This window comes from Pongo pygmaeus, chromosome 15, assembly GCF_028885625.2.
Source record: "Pongo pygmaeus isolate AG05252 chromosome 15, NHGRI_mPonPyg2-v2.0_pri, whole genome shotgun sequence".
NCBI lineage: Eukaryota > Metazoa > Chordata > Mammalia > Primates > Hominidae > Pongo > Pongo pygmaeus.
Window position 1 is genome coordinate 78,643,921 of NC_072388.2, and position 22,658 is coordinate 78,666,578.

Sequence of the window (22,658 nt, forward strand, 5' to 3'; positions counted from 1 at the left end):
CCAGAAGAGGCCAAATGTATAATATTCTCAATCCCTTATCAAAAATAGATGGAAAGAAACACACATATATTTAAGTACAATAAAATGTGACTAATACTTTTTTTCTAAAATCCAGTCCCATATACGTGTCAGATCCACAGAAGTAATTTAAGAACAGTTTATTTGAAGATCTCTTTGTGTAATTTATAGATTTCTCAGTGTGATTAAGAAATGAAGTTATTACATTTTTTTCTCTAATTAGTAATGCACGTATGCCTCCTTTTAATGATATTATGATGTTTACTACTCATAGGGCCATTCTTTCTTGAGTATAGCCATCACTTTCTGTTGAAGAATTGATTTCACTCTTTGTTTAAATGTACATACTTGTTGCTATATGAAATGTATGACTGAATATCATTAAAGATTTAGTAAGAATGTATGTGAATTTGGTGAGGTTTGTTCAGCTTTTAGAGTAGCCCTGTATAAGAATACTTATATTTAGAAGGTTGTTTGCTCTTCAGTCAAACTAGCAAATGAGGCATGGGGCAAATAACTCATTCTCATGCACATGTTTCTAAAACAGTTCTTACTAATGTTTGAGATAAATTAAAATAAAAACCAACAAGAACATGAAAAGAGACTAAGAACAATGTTAATGCGGCAATTTAAACAAATTTGGTTTTCCAAATGACCTTCCATCTTTCACAACTTTTAACAGCATGCAAGATTGCTATCCTTAGTGCCAGATACTATCAATCTGGTGTGGAAAACTTAAAACTTTTTTCTAAATGTCTTTAAAGCTGAGGTGGAGAAGAATGACTCTCTGTCACTTTCAGAAGGGTCTAAGGTTAAATCATGGCCATGCTGTCCTTCCCCATGTCACTTACTGTTTATCCAACATAGTTATCTCTTTTTCTAGCCTGTATCATGCCCCCAGATTATTTTCTATGGTGCTTTACGTTCGAAAGAGAGTAGATGATGAGGGTGGGATGCTTAGGAGGGCCAAGAGCCCTGTGTATTTGGAGGATGTAAATTAATACAGCTTCTTAATTAATTTGGTGCATATTAAATTCTAGAAATTGGGAATTTTAGTTACTTCTGATTTTGCCCTGCATTTTGCTAAGAATATTTAGCTTTATACTTGCTATTGACTTCACTAATCTATTCCATAGTGAGTAGAATGAAGGTCATTAATATACTTAATATGTAGCCAACAATGGCAGATACAGAAAACCCAAAGCAATAGAATACATTCAAGGAAGATCTGGCACAAGCCAATTACCTTTTCTCAGTATAGTATTCTGTTGTGTCTAAAACCCTGGAGGATGAATGACATCCTTTATGATATCTGTCACCTGTAGGGTAGGATTATGAGTTATAGATGTAGATTCGTTTCAAAAAGGTACACGTTCTTTTTCTATGAAAACATCTAAAAAGTTTACCCAACTTTATTTTGAATGAATAGAAGGTTGTACCAAGATCTACCAAGGTAGACCATTATAATGATCTCTAATCGATAGCTATATTCTTTCACCATGGGCTATTGAAGCACCAAGAAATTAACTTGCCTTTCTCTTTTTCCTCCTTGCCTGCCCTCTCCATTTTTTTCTGTGAGAAATGATTCCTTGAGGGAAATTTTAAATTATCCACTGCAATTCGAAACTGTTAATTGTTCCTATTGCATTTTATTTTTCAATACATTAATATGTTATACGCTGTACCAACCAGATACGGTCCCAAAACATAGGCTAGAAGCAGATTCATAGTTGCCTTTTTTATGACTTCTTATTTTTAAAATTCCTGGTAGTAAAGATATGAGTCAGCTTGTTAGAATAATTTGTCTATATGAGAAGTGAGTGGGGAACCTTGTGAACATCCTCCAATATTGCTACCCGTTTCCCATCCTACACCCCCACCTTCCCCACACAGAAGGTAGGTACCAGTTTATTCCCAGGTGGAATCTTTTCAGCCAATAATGACTCCTATAAGGAGATGGCCCTGCAATTGAAATGCTTTAGCATGCCCCTATTTATTTGGTCTGATGCTATATGCAATTCTAATATTCTTTATGGCTTTTAGACTTCTTCGTAAATTGTTTCCAAGCCACCTGGTTTGAGATTTTTCTTTCATTTTTAATATTGGTGATTTGGAATGGAGTTCCCCAAGTTGCAATATAGGCCTATGTATCAAAAGTAATGAATACAATTCACTAATTTCTGCCAGATCAATGTGAGGTTGGTTGATGAGATAGAACAGTTCCCAAGGCATGGCTTCATCATTTTGTTATTTGAAGCATATTCATTAAGGGTGTATCTCCACAGCACCACTCTCCAAGTCTGTCCTAATTATGGAAACCATTCAGCAGTGGTAATAACAGTTACAAAGGAAGGGGGGGGAATACTGGCAGTTAAACCCATTATGTTTGAGCCTTGAAACTAATTAGATATTTCATGCTTGGAAGAAGTATTCCTAACAGGCTTTATGAATGGATGCTTTTTCAGGAAGGTCCTCTTACAGTAAGGTAAGAGAAAGAGAAAGAAGGAGGCAGAGAGGAAAGGAGGGAAGTGGAGGGAGGCTAAATATACAAAATCAGTGTCTATTATAAAATATCGGTGCTCAAAAGTGTACAAATGTTATATCACTATATTATAATTACCTCTATTTCCAGACGTTTGAGTTTCCTTATTTTTAAAAATGTGGAACAAATCTAGAAAGATAGTGATATAAAAGCTTATCTGTACTTATCTACCTCTTTGACAAAGATAATGAGATGCAAGGACATCCTTTATGGAATAAGAAGTCTCCCTTGGCCATCAAGGTTTAATTTGTCCTCTCTTCCTTCCTCGTCAGAACATAAAGCTGTTGCAAACACTTGAAAAGAGAAGAAAAGAAGGACATGGCCCTATGTTTCTGATGGAAATACAGTAGATTAATAGTGCAGCTTGCGTGATTGTGGAGCAAGGGTCCCCTCTCACATGTGAAACTGATCTGGCAGGTGAATTACTCATGGGTCAAGGAGATCCTCGTGCCTCAACTGGCCCAATTAAGGTGTGGTTGAGATGAGACAGAGAGAGAGTGAAGGTAAATCCATTTCTGTAAATGTCCAGACCTCTTAAGGATTCCCGTTCCACGCCACTTTTCCAAAACATTATGGAGTACTGCATGGCTAAGACTAACCTGACCTTTAAAAACCTATCGACCAAGGGCAGAGTGACTTCAACTCCACCTCTACTAAAGATAAATTGACATCTATCTCTAAAAACTTCATAAAACAAACCAAAAAACCTAGGATGTTTTTTAATGACTTATTGACTTTTCAGATTGTTCTTTAAGCTGTTTTTTAAACTTTAAAGGCAACACTGATAATGAACGCTTCCAAATGGTAAAACAGAAAATCCCCTTCAAATATAATCGGCCTGTAGAGGAGTGGCTGCAGGAAAAAGGTAACTGTCATTAAAACTTTCATTTTAAAATCATTTGATCCTAAACCCTCATTTTTAAAGCCTGCAAATAAATGTTCCTTAAATGATAATCGCCTGCTGCATAAATGACTGTTTTAATTTTCATTATAATTTGTGTCAGCTTCCACCTGCCATATGTTGATAAATCATGCTATAATACATTACCATTAAAATACAGTTAAAGGGACTAACTTCTAGCCTGCTATCAGCATGACAAACACAAACAAGAAATTCCAGGAACTTCTAAAACAGAAATGTATTATGGCAATTTAACCACTGCATGACATTATTTATTAATTTGTTTTAAATTACCTTTTACACCAAAGCTTTCTAAAGAAATTCCAAAAATGCTTTTTAAACTTACACCTGGAGGCTGTTTTGGCTTGTAGCATGGTTAACAAAACAAAAAACAAACAAACAAAAAACAAAAAAACAAAACCATAGATTGACTCTTGTAACTTAAACTACTTAAAACAAATATTATAAGGGGAGCATTTTTTTTTAACATTTGTTCTTAAAGAAAAAAATGAAAAAGATGAATTTTGCCTTTAAAACCTACAGAGGCAAAATTGTTTTCTAAGAGATCAATTGTGTCCTAGTTGCTGACTGAAACTAAAAACAAAAACAAACTTATTTTACACTTCGGTTGTGTGGATACCCTTGTGTATTTGATGTTTTATGCAACAAAAGTGTAAGAAGTTAACATAATGAGTTGGAAAAGAAAAGGTTCATGAAAGGCAAAACAGCAGTCTCTGATTTGCTGGAGACAACAACCACTGTTAATAAAAGAGGGCAGCGGTTATAACTGATGTTAGAATTTTCCTGTGTAGCTTCTAGCTGTTAGGAAATAAACCATTGTCTTTCAATGAAAAACAGTCTCTAAGAAGATATTTATTCTTTTTTGTTGTTGTTGAGCCAATATAAGCTACTCCTGTCCCAATACCTTAAGGGAGCTCTTAACATTTGTAGAGATTTCATTGAGTTATATAGAAGAAGTAACCAGGTATATTACTTAGTATACAACTGAAAGAGCAAAGGACTTCTACAGTTTTAAGTTGGAGGAAGACATTTAGACCTTTAAACGTGGAAAATCCTCACGGAGTCTTAACTGTTTGCCCTGTTTTTAATGTATGTGGTCTAATTAAAAATAAGAATAACTCTAAAAAGCAAATAATTTTGTTTAGTAATCATCAGCTCATAAAGTCCCTTTAACATTAAAGACAGTGATTGCCTCACTTAAAACAGGAAAAGCAAACTAGATGCATGTCTGAGTCTCATGTGCCTGAGAAACTTTTTTGTTTCTTTCAATTTTATGTTAATAATATTTTATTTTACTCCATTGCCTTTTAAGTCTAAGTTTAATAGCATGCCAGGCATTTTCATTTGTATAAATCATTATAAGGTTATTAGTAGGCTTTTAGTTTTTCTTACAACAGAATTGTTATCCGTTGGCTTTCACATAAAAGGATGCTTTCAAATATACAAGTTGAGGGGTTGGGATGGGGGGAGGGGTGGTTGAGGTGGGACGGGGGAAGATATCCTAGTTTCTTAAATATATGTATGATTATATATGCATATAATACTGAAAAGAATTATTTGCAAACCGTGAGTTTCTCTTCTGCATTTTGTTCGCTGAAAAAAAATTTTTGTTGTAATTTGGGTGAGTAACATCTATTCATTCTATTGTCTTACCTCTTCCTCTGCCTAGCTAACCTTCCCTTCAAAAGGAATAAAATATACCAAAGACTTGTAAAGACAATGAATATAAAGGGTAAAGATAGATGGATGATTAGACAGATACGTTTGGAAGTATTTGGAATGCCTCTTTGGAGTTATTTCTGTCACGGGGGAGGAGAGCTGTGTCATAGCATTCCCAAGTCTCTTTTCTGGCTCTGTCTACTATTGACTAACTTTCTGACCTTAGACAATCCACTTAACCTCTCTATATCTCAGATTTCCCATCTGAGGACAGGCAAAATAATACTGCCTATTCCCCAAGGGTGTTCTGAGGTTTAATTAATTAGTCTTTGTGCAGCACTGACTGGAGACATGCAAAGATTTAATTTAAGCAGTATGTGAACTTGATGTCCAAATGAGGTAATAATTAATGACTTCCAAGAGGATGGGCATCTAAAACAAAGAGTAACCTGCTACAATTCCTGTACTGGTGTTATAACCAAATTTTGCATTAAGAAAGATAAAATAGTTCTCAGATTAGGATATATATGCATAAATATGCACGTATATATGTATGTTTTTATGTACATATAATGGTCAGTTATTATAAAAATCTGATCATAAGCCATGAGTGAAAATAATGAGAATAATGAGATCTGGCATTGATTTGGGGAAATCTTGGGCAAATGATAAAAAGAAACTGGTCAGTTCTTCACATTCTTCATAGGGAATGAATAGTGATGGTTTTTTCTGTTATTCACTAACCCCTGTTTATCTGAGAGATAAATTAATCAGAGTAAGGGATGGCAGGACACTAAGAGTGCCCTACTGTTCCTTTATTGATTGCTAGCTTTGCCATTAACCACCTAATCCAAGGTACAGGGAGCTAGGAGAGGGTTTTACTACAGCAGAAAAGCAGATCTAGCCAGAAACAGACCATGAAACAAACAAGCAAACAGAAAAACAAACACTTCCTATGGCAAGATGAAAAACTGAAACATAGACAACCCCCTTTACTGTCTCACTCCACCAGTGTCTTATTCTCAAGAAGTGATTAGTCAGATCTCTCTGGGAAAGTAGCTGTAGTCAGGAGTAGAGGGGCAGTTTAAATCTTGTAGCCCAGGAAACCTGCCTTGCCTTTCCTGATGCTCGGGTCAGTCTTGAACAGGCAAAGAGCACTTTGTGGAGTGAATGATGGCAACTGGAATGAAGGAGACTCATCATCTCTAGCCAGTGTAATTCAGCTTTGCATTTCAGTTTTCTCTGATCCTCTTTTTATTGGTAAGCATTGGCATAATAACACCACTGGAGAAATAAGATGAGAACTATTATAGAGGTTATCATTGTGAAGTATTTTCAAGGATATTAGAATGTAAGATTTTCTACCTGTAATCAAGTATAACTGTTAACTTATCACCAGTGCTGAACTATATACAAAATGAAGAGATGGATAAATATTACGACTCGCCAGCAGTTGTGTGCATGGAAAGTATGTCTTGGCATTAGGCTGTCTAATGTAAGATACTGAATTTTTTCCTAGAAATCTCCTACTAGGCAGCTGCTTCTAATTTCTAATTCATTATGTTAAGCTGCTTCAAATGCCACTGTGGGGTTGAAGGAGAATTTATTTTCCCCTTCCATCATTTCATGTCTTTTGTAGTAAGCTCAGGGCTTCCAGGAAAAAACAAAAACAAAAACAAAAACAAAAAACTGTCTTCAACAATAAACAGTAAAGAGGTATGAACTCCAGCACATTACTTAGTATTATTATGCATTAAACTTTCTGCTGCGTCTTGTGTGAAGAAGACAGAGGACAAAATACAGACAGTGATGCATATGCACAACACACTAAATGAATTGCTGAGAAAATGATGAAAATCTATGAGATCTGTTTTGATTGCACCCTTGGGATCTGGGTAATTCTGTAATCATTAAGGCCAGCAGATCCCATTTTCAGGTTCCGGAGATTTTTATAAAGTATAGATCATTTTCACTATAACAAAGTTCTCTGGCCAATTCACCATACTGCAGTGTTGAAAGCTTCCAAAGGGATATTATTTATAAATCATTCTTGATTAATGGGCACTACGAGTCGCCCAGTGAGCAGAATTAACTCTTGTCTAAGGAGTATCCTCTGATCAGATGAGCATTCTCTTCTCTGCCACTTCCATTTCTTTCATTGTTATACATTGAGAAGGTATTTCACATTATACACCAGGAATTCAAGGATAGGTCAACATTGTGAAGCCTTGAAGACCATGTAATAGTGGTAGATTTTTAAAGCCCAAACATGACAATATCCCTCTATTCATATTGGAAATTATAAAGCAAAAAGCTTTATAATTTTGTTAAAAACACTTTTTATTAAGTAGCCATAAATAACAAAATTGTTTCTAGTTATTTCTAGCTAAGGTAATTCAGGTGATTAGATTAAGAATGAGTGGAGCATTGTTTGATCACTAAGTGGAGAAAACTTCAGAAGGCATATATTTAATTCCATTAATAAGTCTTTCTTTTTTCCTTTCTTCATATGGAAAAGCAAAATGAAGTAATCTGGAGACATAACAGTAAAGAAGGCCTTAGCATGTTGCTGTTCTGATAAATTGCAATAAATTTTAAAAAGCTCTTTGAGTTTTCTTGGGGAAAAAATCTCATACTTGAGAGAGAGTTTTGTAAGTAGAAAGAGTTGGGAGGTATTTTAGTTGGGTTTCATTCTTCTAAACTCTATACTGGTATGATTTTTCATTTTGATACTTTTCAGAGCAGTATAAATGGTGTCAAAGTGGGAACTCGAAATAAAGTGAACTATTGATATTCTTCAACTCATTAACACACCTCTATATCATTTTAAGGAGTTTTATGTGTTGCTTTCTTCATTAATACCCATCCACTTTAAAAAATGTATTAAATCTGAAGGACAACTTCCCCAGGACTGGAGCATTACCAATATGCTTATATTTCATACTGAGGGAATAATTTAGTTGTGGGACCATAATCCATCCTCCTAAAAACAAATTAATAGAGATAGGAATTTATCTCTCATGATTTTGTTAAACAGAAAATAGAATATTATGCCCTATGAAGATTTATAGGAAATGATATGTTTGGTGACTAGTAGGTTCATTTTTACAAGTATGCAATTAATCCAAGTCTCTTAACTGAAATTTAATTTCAGCTAATTTAATTATCAGACCTGGTTTTTAAATTTAGTTTTCTGAGTCACCTCACTGAGTTTTTTTGGCCATATTTAATTCTTTTCATTCTCATTATTTTACTTCGTAGCTTTAAAAATTAATGCAGTAGGTATCTATAATTTATTCTGGTCATCACCTGATTTGAGTGTTTCTTTCTGTCATCCACAATTATATACCCAAGAAGACCATAATACTTCTTATCATTGAACCAAGATTTCTTCTTCCTCACTATGAAGGAATAGAGACTTGATTGTTCAAGTTATCAAAGATTTTCAGCTAGACAGTGGAAGAGATAACCATAATGAAATGTTACTTGCTAACATCAGTACTGAGGTTTTGTTGTCCATTTCTTCCTCCCCTTCAATCGCTCAGGGAAGCCTGTTATGATGCCTGGTCCATTCAGACCAGGTAAGGCAAACAAGGAAAACGTATGAGAATAATAATGTTTCCTCCACCCAACCCACTAGGCCGGCAGTTAACCATCTTCAACACTCAGGCGCAAATAGCCATTGGTGGAAAGGACAAAGGACGCCTCTTCCAAGGCCAACTCTCTGGGCTCTATTATGATGGTTTGAAAGTACTGAACATGGCGGCTGAGAACAACCCCAATATTAAAATCAATGGAAGCGTTCGGCTGGTTGGAGAAGTCCCATCAATTTTGGGAACAACACAGACGACCTCCATGCCACCAGAAATGTCTACTACTGTCATGGAAACCACTACTACAATGGCGACTACCACAACCCGTAAGAATCGCTCTACAGCCAGCATTCAGGTAGGCCTTTTTCCAAGTATTAATTGCGTCTGTATTTTTATGTTTGAAACATTGTTATCATGGTCATTGTTTTATGTAGCTAAAGAGTTTGAATTACTATGTAAGAAGGATGCCCGCAGATACTCATAGTAATGAGACCCAGCAGAAGAGAAAGGTGAAGTCATTGCTAAACAAGTCATAAAAGTCTGTGGCACTCCTGGGTTGTTATTCTTATTGTATTTATCACTGAAATAGTAAAGCTGTTATTCAAAATGAGCAATGGACTACACTTTCAGTATGAAATACTCTCTCCTTTAATTTTATTACCTTTTCTTTTCAAATAACAGAAAGGGAAAGGAGGGGAAGGAAAATTTGTTATCATATGAAAAGCTATATCCTAGTTCAATTTCATTCACATTCTCCAGATGGCTTTGCTATAACATGAATCGTTCATTATTGAGGTCAATGGGTACCATTAAATCAAGGGCAGTTAAAGTTAGAAGTGCAACTAATCCTTGTAAAATGCAGTCTTTATGTTTGTTATCAAATCCTGATTAATCATGTGTCATGTTTGTGCCCATTTTGTTTTCTTTATATTTGATCGAGATACTAATTACAGTAGAAAATTTGAAGATTTGAGTTTGGCTATACCGGAAGTCCTTGTGTTTGTGGCAATTTTTTTCCACTTGAAAGTAATTATATCCAAACTAAGCTTAATACTTTGCTGACTCCCTTGGCATTTCATAAATCTAGTTAGTAGGGGGTAGGAGGTTAACTGAATTATTAACCTTAAATGCTCTGGCATACCATAAGACATTCCAATCACTTCTGCGACGATTACTTACCCCTATCCTAGTTAGTGTTTATAGAAAAATCAGTAGATTAGCACTTGTCCTGTTTGCTTCTTAGTTTTAAGACATTATCCAGGAGCTCAATTGTGTCTTTAACATCACCTTTACATTGACTCCAATGGACATTGTTAACTTAAAGTCAATAATCAATTATACCACCTATGTGTTCCCATTTTTCAGAATTAAATGTATGTGAGCTAGGTAATGGTAAATGTATTATGTGTTGCCTTCCTTTTTCCTTTTCCTTGAGCAGAAGTATCCAGACAGCTCTTTACATGGCTCCATAGTAACAATTTGAAGTTATATATGCTGACAATGTCATAAGGGCAGTTTTATGGTTTTCAAAAGGCTTCTAAAAACCTGGTTAGCATAGTACTGTTACCATCACACATGCTATTACATGCATACCTACACACATGCTCATGAGAAAAAAAATAGCTATTCTCTACTGATATTAAACCAATAACTCCTGACACCTTGCTCTACTCACTAAAAAGAAGATAAAAGGCAATATGTATTTCTATTATGACTCTCTCTAGCTCAAGAGCAGATCTGTTTATTGTTGGTGAAAGGATAGTTCTGTCTGCACAGGTCTTGGCAGACTTGTTTTGTTTCTGTCAGAATGTATTCTGCTAACTCTGTGAGAAGCAGAGAAGCAAATGGCTTTTTCTTCATAGGAATGGCTGGTCCTGTAGTTCTTTTTAAGGCCAAATTTTCACTGACCTTGAGATGATTTAATGTTACACAGGGATTCAGGAACCAAGCCGTAGTAATTATTGGGTTTTTGGCTTTCCCTCCTGTAGCACATACATACATGGGAATAAATTGGGTGAGTTCTTAAACTCTTTCCGCAAACTAAGAAAGTCAGAGCTTTAGAAGAAAAGTAGGGTCCAAGATCTTGCTAGTGATGATAACTCTGAACATTATAGAAGCTATAGCCATTTTAGAGGAGGTGAACAACTGGGAATGCCTTCTCCAACAGCCTCTCCCTGGCGTGTGTTTCTTTAAGTCCGGTAATAATCGAACTACATCTACATACTTTTCCTTTTACTTCTACCAAGTCTGCAAAAATGAGTTATAAACCTGTTGAGACTCTTTGGTTTTAAGGGTAAGTACATCCTCTTGGAGAAAAGCCAATAGCCTATAAGAATTGATTAGACTGGGATAAGGGATTTAAAAAGCCCTGGATTTTTTGAAAGACTAACTAGAGGAAATAACTTTGTGCCAAGGGTTTTGGAAATCTTTTTTGTTCTTGACCACTAGTCATCAGAACTCTGCCCTGTGCTCCATTAAAAACTTAAAAGCCTCATCTTCAAGGCTAGTCTGGTCTTAAACACATTCCATTCTGTTGATCACATTAAACCTATCTTAGGAATGGGGACCCAACAACTATTGGATTCTATTCAAGGTTTAGGACAATTCCCAGACTCTAGAGACTGCAGGTAAGGAAGGTCAGTCCTGGAAGCATTAATATGCCTATGTGACCCTACTACTTTTCTTAGATGAGGAGGATTCATAAAGTTCTGATCTCTGGGAGATACTTCAGAAGTGAGTGGGGAAAAAAAGGTAGGGAAGACTGGATTTCATATTCACCAGGCCCATTATTCACGTTTTTATCTGTATGTGAAATCATACATAGAACATTTTCCAAATGATACCACTGTTCTGTCCTTTTTTGCTAAATATAATAACATTGTTAAAGCAAAGTTTTCCTAAAATGAGACTCCTCTAGGACAAAGAAAATAAGCATGTGAGTCCACCAGTATAAAAACCTGTCTGTTCAAAAATCCTCTAGTTCTTTCTTAAAGCATAAGCAAAGGAAACATCCTTTCAGGAGTTCTTTTCTGGTCAACCTGAGTTAGTGTTGATTTCAGATCAAAGGAAAACTGTAAAGTGCTTTCAGTGCTGCTCTTAACTGTGTGTGAATGTGAACAAGTAGTTTTTGAGTTGGTATGTCTGTCTAGTGTTATAGCCTCTTAGAAGTAATTGGTGCTTTGATCTTTCTGATTCCATTTTGTTACAGGTAAGAGTGTAGAACTATCTGTGAATAACCTGGATGATGTTAATTTACTCATAGCAATCATGCCCAAGCATCAGGTCTTGATCCTACATTGAGAAGGATAGCTCTAGGTACTCTATTGAATTTTTAAAAATTTAAGATATGCATTGAGAAAGCAGGTGTGTGAGTGATAATTCTCAAGTAAAGGCCTGGTACTTCATAGGTGCTCAGTAAATATTTACTGAATACATCCGAAAACCAGACAGGCTTTATTACCTACTTTAGAGTCATTTAACAATGGAAGGCAGCTTAGCTTGAGGAAAGTGTTTCCTCCACGGTGATCAGCGTGCTTTGGCCAAATTTGTCGTATTTTTCGGTAGTAAGGCTATAGCATAGTGATTCAGTGCATGTACTTGGAGCTAGATTAGCTGGGTTTAAAACTTTGTTCATCCTCATATTAGCTTACATGACCCCAGACAAGTCATGTAAGTTCTAGTTAACTATTGCTATGTAACAAACTTTCCCATAACTTGGTGGTGTAAAAAATTATGTCATTAGATCTCAAAATTCTGTGAGACAGAAATTTGGGCACGGTTCAGCAAGGCAATTCTTCTGCGCTGCCTAGAGAGATGATTGTGTTCACTCAGTGGCTGACTTTGCCTGGAGGGTCCGGCTTTATTCACATACCCTGTGCTTTGCTGGGTTAACTGGGAAGATGGGACTCAGCAGGGCCCTTTTCCCTCTCTATGTATTCTCTGGGATTCTCCGTGTGGTTTCTCCAGCAGAATAGATGGGCTCTATTTATAGAGGCTCAGGGCTTCCAGAGAGAGTAGTTCCAGAGGCAGGAAGTAGAGGGTGCCAGTTTTATATAGCCTGGGCTAGGTAACTGGCAGTGTCACTTGTACAATATGCTATTAGTCTAAATAGTCACAGAGCTTTCCCAGTTTTAGAGGAGGAGACATAAATATCACTTCTCAATAGGAGGAGGAGTAGCAATAATTTGCAACCAACTTACTAAGGCTACCACATTATAAAATAGGGAGGGTGGTATAGTTCTAGTGGCTATGTTATATGATTGTCATAAGGATAACTGAGTTGATATAAGTAAAATGCTTAAAATAAGTGTACCATTCAGAGTAAGACTGCATGCGTTTTAACCGTTATTAGTATATTCTGTTTCCCACAATTGGTGTATTAAATCAAGATCCCCTCAGGCAAATATCTGCCTCAGAAAATGGGGCTGTGACTACTGACAGTAGTGGCTATAGTTTAGAGTAGGGGCTAGGAAGTTTGGGGGAAATAGAGATTTGAAGGTGGATCCAAGTAGAATTTAGGGGCTGAAATTAGTCCTGGCAAATCAAAATTTCTATGATCTCAGGAACAGACTTCTCTGACACCTCACTACCCATCTTTAAATTTCTGTTTTATTTTAAACCAACTTAAAGTTCTATGAGTCTTTGTAAATATGTTCTGTTTACCCACATGTCTTTTAGGGTTGCAAAGAAGAGAAATCCGGGTTCCTTACCATCGTGGAATTTACAATCTAAATAGGGCAAGAGGGTTTGACATGAGCTATCGATATGAAGTAGTGACTCATGAATGGCTTTGTGTTGGGGATGGCAAATGTTGCATGGGGTTGCTTGGCTGGATCTCATGCACTCATTCTACTAGGCCTTGTTGTAAAAAGAGCACAACTGGACAGGTGGTGAGAGGAACATATTCCTGGTTGGTCAAATGTCAGCCAGAAGCTAAGTTGTTAAAAACAGAGATTATAATCTCTGGGAGAGATAGCCAAGTCCAAGTAGAACAGAGAATGCATAAAAGGGAATTTGTGAGTAGCAAGGGGTCCAGAATCAAAGTCTTGGCCTGAAACTTTGCCAACTGGGAGAGGGCCCAGAGGGGTAAACTGAATTGTGTTCCCTGTGTATGTTACTACCAGGAATGCCCCAATAATTGCACGAACACTTCCTCTGCAACTGACTCCAATATTAGTGGGTAATTATTATGGTGCTGATAGGTCAGCTTCTAAAATAGAAAAGTTCAATTCAGTCTACACTCAAATTCCTTGGTCTTCCTTCAGGGTAGAAGGAAAAAGTGAGAAACAAGAGTCTTTTACCACTAACGTGTATTCTTTTACCTTAAGCCTCCATCCTGAGTTATCAGCAGGAAAAAAAAAAAAAAAAAAAGCTCAGTGTGTTCTGTGCAAATCACCATTTGGAATCATTTATAAACTATTTGCCGGATACTGATCATGACATACTTTTTCTGTGTCGGGCATTGGTAAAGTCACCTTGACATTGGCCACTGCTGCCTGAAAATTGCCAGAAAATCACAATGCTCAGCCTGGATTGGAACTATCCTTATAAATAGTCAAAATGAAAGACTTCAGAGGTTTGTGAGATTTCATTCTCAACTCAAGCTTCACAAACTTGGTGGTTGAATGTGAACCACTTTTGAAAATTCCAGAAGGAAGCCACAATTTCTCATGCTTTGTAAAAATTCTTATAGGCAAAGTACTTTTAGCTTTTCAATGTCAGACTGGAGACAGTGAGAAGCATGCTTCAGCCTTGATACTGCTGATTACAAAACAAAGAAAAAACTTTGGATTAAAATGTTGATCCTGCACAATGTCTGTTCTGGGTACAGTCTCAGTGTGTTGAAGAGCATGGGCTTTTGCGTCAGAGTTCCTGAGTTGGACTCCAGGTTTTTCCAGTTACTTAGCTGTATGTATAAGTCTGTTCTCACACTGCTATAAAAAACTACCTGAGACTAAGTAATTTATAAAGAAAAGAGGTTTAATTGACTCACAGTTCCGTATGGCTGGAGAGGCCTCAGGAAACTTACAATCATGGTGGCCGGAGAGAGAAAGGGGAGTGGGGAAACTGCCCCCATGATCCCCCCTCCCACCAGGAGCCTCCCTCTACATGTGGGGATTATAATTTGAGATGAGATTTGGGTAGGGACACAGAGCCAAACCATATTACTGTATATCTCTGGGCAGGTGATTAGCCTCTCTAAGCCTCAGTTTTACTGTCTGTAAAAGTGGCCTTACAGTACCTTTCCCATAGGCTCCTTGTAAATAGTAAAGTGCAATCATGTGTGAAAAGCACCCCATAACTTTTCAGTAAAAATTTTCACATAAGGAAACCTCAACCTAAGGGACTCTCCCAGAACTCACAGATCTCCCTAGAGCTTAGCCTTCCTGTGGGGCTGGATAAGCCCAGGAACAATTTTGTTTATACTCATACAAACTAACAAGGGCCTGGATCTCTTCTAAGGGCCCCAGATTGAATCAGAGCCCCAAGCTCATCAATCAGGAGAGATTGCTGCAGCAGGCTCTTTCATATTCTGGAGTGGGAATTGGCTTTGCTGAACAGTTACAACACATAGACTATTCTATTAGGTTGAAGTGTATGAAACCACTATTTTTGTAGATCAAAATGGTTAAATATTAGCAATATCACATGGTTCTACGATGACACACAGATTTACAGCATGTTGTTATCAATGGCACTTCGAGGCCCAGACTAGAACCTCAGATATTCTCCAGGTCTTCAAATAATCAAACTGCCTTGCACTGGGAGACAAGATAGATCCACCTTATCCCCAAATACTGTGCTATAGCAGGATGTAGATCACACTGTATCAAAACTGGTTATACTTACCCAAAGAATTATCCCCTCTGGGTCCTTCCACCTTTTCCCTGCTGCCACCAGCTCGAGAGAAATGAGATAAGGAATCTACACAGTTTTCATCTCCTCTCTTTTACCACTAGACAACAGAGCCTCCAGGGGAAGTTTATTTTTAGGATCAGGGCTCAACTAATATTGATTAACAGCCTTACATAATGTGAGGCTCCAGGGTTTGTTCTTTTCCTGCCAAGCCTCATAACTGGAGAAGGCGCTGAAGATTTGTCAGTCTAATTAGACTTTAGCTGCCAGCCAAGAAATATCTTCTGTCTTCTCCTTACCCTTACGCAGGTACTTTCTCTTTCCCTCTTAGAGAATAATTTGGGGGGAAAGAAATTGCACTCTAATTTACTTGTTGCCTGGTAAGATTCTCTGGTGACATTTACTCTCTGGAACGGCACAGTTCTAACAACAACAGAAAAGGGAGCTTGATGGGTTTACCTTCCTCTTAAAGACTTAGATGTTGGCAGTACAAATAGGCAAGTGAAAAGAGCGCAGTGTAGTTTCTTTTCATCCTTCTTTTAATACGTAATTTTGGTGGATGGAACAGGTGCTTTCCAAAACTAGGTCTGGTCAATGAAAGGGTCCTGATGGCAGACAGGCTGGAAGTCTGAAAGCTCCCAGGAGAAGTCATAGAGATGCCCTTCCAATTAGGGTGTAATATTTACAGGATGGAATTTCCACCAGAACTACTAATAAAGTGCTGGCTCTTATTTCTAGGCATCTGAACAGCTGGGAGGGAAGTGGGGTCAGCTCTTGGCTACCCACAGGTGGAGGTCCCTGAGTGTTTTTAAACCTCAGGGTGGTTTTTCTAATTACCTAACAGACTCTTTAGCCAAATCTAAAGCCAAAATCCTTGCTGTGTGGCATATGGTTCTCCTCCTTCCTATTGCTCTGACCATATTTTCCACCACGTTGCTCCAATCACACAGGTCTTCTTGATCCTTCTTGAACACAGAGCCAGAAGAAGGGTGAAACCGGTGAGGTAGGATTATGCAATTGCAAGCTTAGATTTTCATCTTAAAGTTGATATTTGACTTTTTGCTTTTGCAGATTTTTTTCCTGCATTAATATTGATTTAAAAATATTTCAGTAAAATATGACTGATCTCGAAAACAAAGCTTTAGCAAACCCCCGTTAAATCTTACACCTTAAGCGAGTTTCTCATTCAATCTTCTCAGCCCTGCCTGAATGTGCCAAGCATGCCTGTGCCTTTTCACCTGCCATTTCCTCTGCCTGCAACAGCCCTTCCCTCCTATTCACAGTACTCACTCCCTCACTTCACCCAGGTTTCCGCTTATATTGCACCTTCCAGAAAGGACCTCCTTGACCATCTGTAAAATACAACACTATCGCCTTTTCCTGTTTTGTTACCTCTCATAGCACTTATCACTGCCTGACATTATAGCTCACATTTATTTGTTTATTGTCCCTATTTAGTAGATTGTGAGTTCTAGGATGGCAAGATCTTTATTTTAGACACTATAATAACACAGTGCCTAGAATAGTAGTGAGCACAGAGTAATATGCAGTCAATGTTGGTTGAAAGGTATGAATAGTCAACCATCCACCAGTACCTTCTCAGGGAGTCCACAGGCCACACAATATTTACAGGCTGAATCCAAGCCCCTGTTTCCCAGGACCCACTCCCTCATGAGGCTCACCAGTGAGGGTGGGCATCACTGGTTTTGCCGCTCTTGGGTCTTTGCTCTAGGAATAAGGAGTCCCAGAGATACCTCCTTGTCTCTGGTATGTAAGATTATTTTTGTTAGCTTCCAGTCTTGTTGCTCAGCCAGAAGCAAGGGCTAATTCTAGCACATACAGTTTTCAAATCACTTTTAGAAATGTAATATCACCCACCTTTCCCTTTCCAGTTTCTTCTTCTTCCTTTCCAAATAACTTAATCCTTAATTCTCCTAAAACCCGCTTGCAAATATATGCAAATAAAAATTACTTGGTAAGGATGGGAAATTAACTTGAGGCTTTTTTACTTTTTTTCTATGTGTTTGGGTAGATTTTAGGAGCCTCCTACCTGCTTCTAGTTACTGTCTTTTTTTTTTTTTTTTTTTTGGTCTGTTGGGAAAAGGGCTTGTAGGGTGCCTGCAACTGGCCATAAAAATATGAGACAATAAGTTGTTGAAAGCCACAAGAGGCCTCTGAGGAGGAAAGCCTCCTAATTGCCATCATGTTCCCATGCTCAGAGCGAGATCTGCTCTCTTATCTGTAAACACTGTGTTCAAAGGAGAAAGACTCCTTTGAAGCATTGAAATGTGGCCAGATATGCCGGCTCCTAGTGAGGCCCACTCCCCCAAGCTGCTCTCTGATAAATTAAAGAATAAATCAGTAGTTAATTTTATGCTGCTTCAGCACAAAGAAAATTTACCTAAACTGCCATTGCTATAGATTAGGTGTATGACACACCACCCCCCTTTCCCCGTTTCACCCCTGAGCATCTGCTTCTTAGATCTAAGTGATTGTACTCAATAAATAGTGTGGAGATCAGAGCTTGGCGCATTTGCAGCCTCCATTTTATACTTGGCCGCCTGGCACCCCACTCTTTATGCACTCTTAACCTGTCTTTTCTCATTCGTTTGTCGCCACCAGACGTCAGGTACCCTATGGGTGGTGCTCAGGCTGGTCCCCAACATTGGTCTAATGGCTGAGTATATTGTGTGAGCACAATTTATTCATGTCTGAAACCCTATAATTTGACTGGCCCCATATTTACCCATTTTTAGTGATAATTTGAAAGAACATTGATGATTGAGAGAAGAAGCCATAGCTTTGTTGCTCATCATTGGACATTTAGAGCCTAGAATGGTGCCTGCCACAAAGCAGGGCTCAAAAATATCAGTTGAAGAAAAATAAATGTGTTAAATGAATGAAAGTAAGTTAAGCAAATGCTTATCATCAGAGTGAACAGGCAGTGGGGGCCAATATTATTTATTTACAAAGTAGGCAAAGGCAGTTAGGAGGAAGCAGCCTGGTACAGAGGAAAGCGCATTGAAGCAGGCATCAGGAGACTTAGCTCGTGACTGGAGAAGTGCTTAAAACCGTGACTCTAGGCAGACCTTCATTTCCAGCTGTAGAATTTTGGCCAGGGTTCTTTGTGGAGCTGTTTTTTTATTATCTGAAATATGGGGATGATTTCCAACTTCAAAGGTAGGTTAAGATAATATAAGTCAAGGGCTTAAATGGGTGGGGCTCAATCAAAGATTATTATTGCTGCTGTCTTAAATGGGATTACAATCTAGGTCTCAGCTGATAAACCAGTATTGCAACTATATTTTCTTTTTTATTCTGTTGCTAGTTTGTGGTCTCTGATATGGCAATTAGCTTCCTTGGGCCTATGCTCTTTCCTCATTAAAAAAAAGTTTTATTTTAACATTATCTAACATAGTGTCTTTCACACACACACAGAGACAGTTAAATGTAGGGATAAATGAATTAGAAGAAGTAAAAGAAAGGAAAAATTGAGAAGGAGAGGAAGACAGCAGAGATGCTCTGTAATTATTGCTATAAGAATTATGTGCCCATTTCATGGATTTGTATGGCTTAGGTTGAGAGAGATGAATAAAACATCTTTGATATAATTAAAATCATAATATAAATAATATTTTTTCTATATCTCCCCTCTTTGCTGAAAGCTATTGGATGAGGCATCACAATGACTACTTCTATGTAAAAGGTAGATTATAAATGGCCTTCTGCATATGTGGGATTGCATCTGCATTCAACAAACTGTGGATCAGAAATATTTTTAAAAAATTGTGTCTATACTGAACATGTACAGACTTTTTTCTTATTATTCCCTAAACAATACAGTATAACAACTATTTACCTAGCATTTACATTGTACTAGACATTATAAGTAACCTAGAGATGATTTAAAATGCACAGGAAGATGTGTATAGGTTACATGCAAATACTATGCCATTTTATATTGAGGACTTGAGGATTTTGGCATCCATGGGAGGTCCTGGAACCAATCAATCCCCCACAGATGCTGAGGAAAGACTGTACTTGATAAATGTCTCTTGAATCATCCAAAAAAAAAAAAAAGCCAATGGTTTCAATTTAAACTGAGGTTCAAGAATTGTTTTTTTTTTCTGAAAATATATCATGTTCTATTTATATATAATAGGAAAACGACTTCAAGCAGCAATCGTCACTTGCCAGGCATCAAGGTGGATATTTCCATTATGTCTATGACAAGGCAGTGGGAGGGGTGGGATGTGGTTTCATACCTTTCTGGTGCATGTTTGAATGATTGTAAAAATTAGAAACACACTGAGGCTGTTATGACAGCCTCGCCTTTTGAAACCTTCTAATTAATGCCTTGGGTTGTCTAGAGAGCTTGTTCTGTTAGCTAAATGGTGAATGTAAGGTTCTCCTTGATTTTCCCATCATTCATGGATGAAATAATTGGGGAAATAAAATGATTGGGGAAATAAATGCACACCACGTCTGTGGTGGCTAGCAGTCACTGAGAGAATTACTTGATGGGAATTTGATTGACTTGTGTGTATAATGCAACCTCTTATATCTCTGGCCCCATGTTATTGTGTGTGTGTGTGTGTGTGTGTGTGTGTGTATGTGTGTGTGTGTATGAGAGAGAGAGACAGGGAGAGAGGGAGGATGTTCGTGTGTTTGCTTGCACTATGGAGAACAGTGCTTCTTAAACTTTAATGTCTGTACACAGATCACCTGGGTAATCTTATTAAGCACAGATTTTAATTCACGTCCAGGGTGGCATCTCAGATCGTGCACTTCTAACAAGCTCCCAGATGATCTCATGCTGCAGATATGTGTACCTCACTATAGAGTATAGAGCAAGGCTCTAGGAAATATTTACAGTTCCTTGCTGAGTAATCATGGTATCTGTTTACCTATCTCTTCCAAATGGTCTTCCCAAACTTAGCTCAGTTCTCTTCAAGACAGGAAATTTTGTTAATCCAAAGTATTATGTAAGTGAAAGGGTGGATACCCCACTAAGGATTAGCAGAGAAAACTGTATCCCATCAGACAGTGCTGCTCCAGGTTTCAGATGCCCCTTCTTCCTGTCCCTTACTTTACTGCATACCCCCAAGGCAGATGGAAAAAAAAGTAGGTAGAATTTAACTTGTCATAATATTTATCCCCCTTTCTGAGAGGTGACCTGCAATGGAAGCAAAGGATGTGAATGATTTTAATCCACAGTAACAATGGGGAACCATTCCTGACCATCTCAAGCAGTATAAATGTATAAAATGACAGATTTTTCTGCTCTGCCTCTCCACTTTCTCCTCCCAGATACTGAGAGAGACACATATTCATGCACCCACAACTCACACTATAATGCACAATGAAATTTCACCCAGCCTTTATCTCGGGGCTGCTGTTCTGATGATTAATGCCCCACTGGCTGGGAAACTATCCCACTGAAGACAGACAAGGAGAGAGGAAGATGCATGAAATATATCTCTGAGGCCATTTCTCATTATTATTATTACCATTATTTGTTCCTTACTACCCTATCTATCTTGTTAGAGAATGCTTGATCTATTGGCAAGGGGGAGGGGATGACATTTGAAAGCAGGTTTTATGAGGGAGAAATGAACAAGGACAAAGAGAGAAATAGACAGTTTTTATGAAAGAGAATTAACCTGGATGGGGTTTTTGTTATGATTGTTGTTCTTTATTTGGGGGTTTGTTTGTTTTATTATTGCTGTTGTTTTCCATCTAAAGTCAAAAATAATAGATGCCTCCATCTGTGGCTTCTGATTTTTTTCCCTAGGGATTTATTTTTGCATGTGTTCTTTTGTCTTTATTGAGTCTCTGTCTGCTAGAATCAATATGATATACCTGATGCAAATGGTATCCCTGACCACTTATGCAAAAACACAGAATAATTTCGTTGCTCTGTAACACCCTTAATATAATTACCTCCATATCCTGGTTGATTTCAAGCTTTTGAAAGGGCTACTTAAAAAAAAAAAAAATCTATTTATGTATTGTATAAACCACAGTGTCTGATTCTCTCCTGTTTCTCATTCAAAGAAAGGGTGACTGCTAAATGATTTCTGGCTCTGTCATTTAAGAAGACTGCACAGCAGTGGTCCTAGTTGGGAAGTTGGGACCACAATAAGAGTGCTATTGTAACACATGTGTCTACTGATAAAATGGCAAATTCATTAGCCTAGACAAGGAGTACTATGATCTGATTTAAAAAATGCTGTACTTCCACAGTCCAGTTTATGAGGACATGAGATATATAACTGAGGTGCCCCCATGTTACTTCAATTTTAGTTTGATTTTGAATTTGATTCACAAATATTTGAGTTATTTGAGTGCTTAGTATGGGCTAAGTACTGTCCTGGGCACTTGAACAACATCAGTAAACAGACAAAAACCCTCTTTTCTTATGGAGAATATTTTCCATTCCACAAACTTTGGGTGTCTCATAAGTGCAAGACTTTGGAGAAATAAATAAAGAATGAAATAGAAATTTTTCTACTTTAAAGGAATACACAGTCTGGTACTGTTCTTAAATATTTTCAGACTACAAGCAGATTCACTTGTAGCCCAGTTTTTTACAAAAACTTTTTAGCATGCTGATTGATTGGCTAGTACAGTTGCAAAGGCAGCAGCCATCTATATTTACAGAGGTCTATTCCAAGAATAGGGTCTTTAATTTCTATTCAAAAAAGACCAAATTTCAAATGTAAACAATATATGTTTGGACTAAAAAAGATGGAAACCGTAAAGCAAGTTACAATAAAGTGATTGAAACATATTTTGCTCCTGGAGACTAAATTTGCAATGTTTATAGCAAATTATCTTCTTGTGTTGGTTTGAGATTATAGTTTTATGGAATGTTTATATTGGAAGAATCTCAGAGATTGAGCCCCACACAACTAGATGAGCTTCAGAGATGGGCCATTCTGGTTTCAAGTACTAGTTTCATTGCTCAAAGCTCTATGTCCAGGGACAAATTGCTCAACCACTTTATAAAAAATGTAAACAATAGGGAATTTCACATTTTAATTAATTTCATTTATTTATTTATTTA

The 22,658-nt window shown here is 37.4% G+C and overlaps 1 protein-coding gene across 21 annotated transcripts in view; it reads left to right on the top strand.

The window, feature by feature from the left end:
• Positions 1-22,658, top strand: part of NRXN3 (neurexin 3) — a 1,699,552-nt gene that overhangs the window by 1,527,907 nt on the left and 148,987 nt on the right. For 15 of the 21 annotated variants that reach the window (XR_008493626.2, XR_008493627.2, XR_008493628.2 and 12 more), the window contains 2 exons: positions 3,336-3,425; positions 8,782-9,089. Coding sequence is in view for 18 of the 21 variants with exons in the window: in XM_054448164.2 (XP_054304139.2) it covers positions 3,336-3,425; positions 8,782-9,089 (398 nt within the window). In the remaining 3 variants the exon portion in view is untranslated. The remainder of the gene's footprint in view (positions 1-3,335; positions 3,426-8,781; positions 9,090-22,658) is intronic. The other 6 variants (XM_054448165.2, XM_054448171.2, XM_054448172.2 and 3 more) reach the window with 1 other exon arrangement.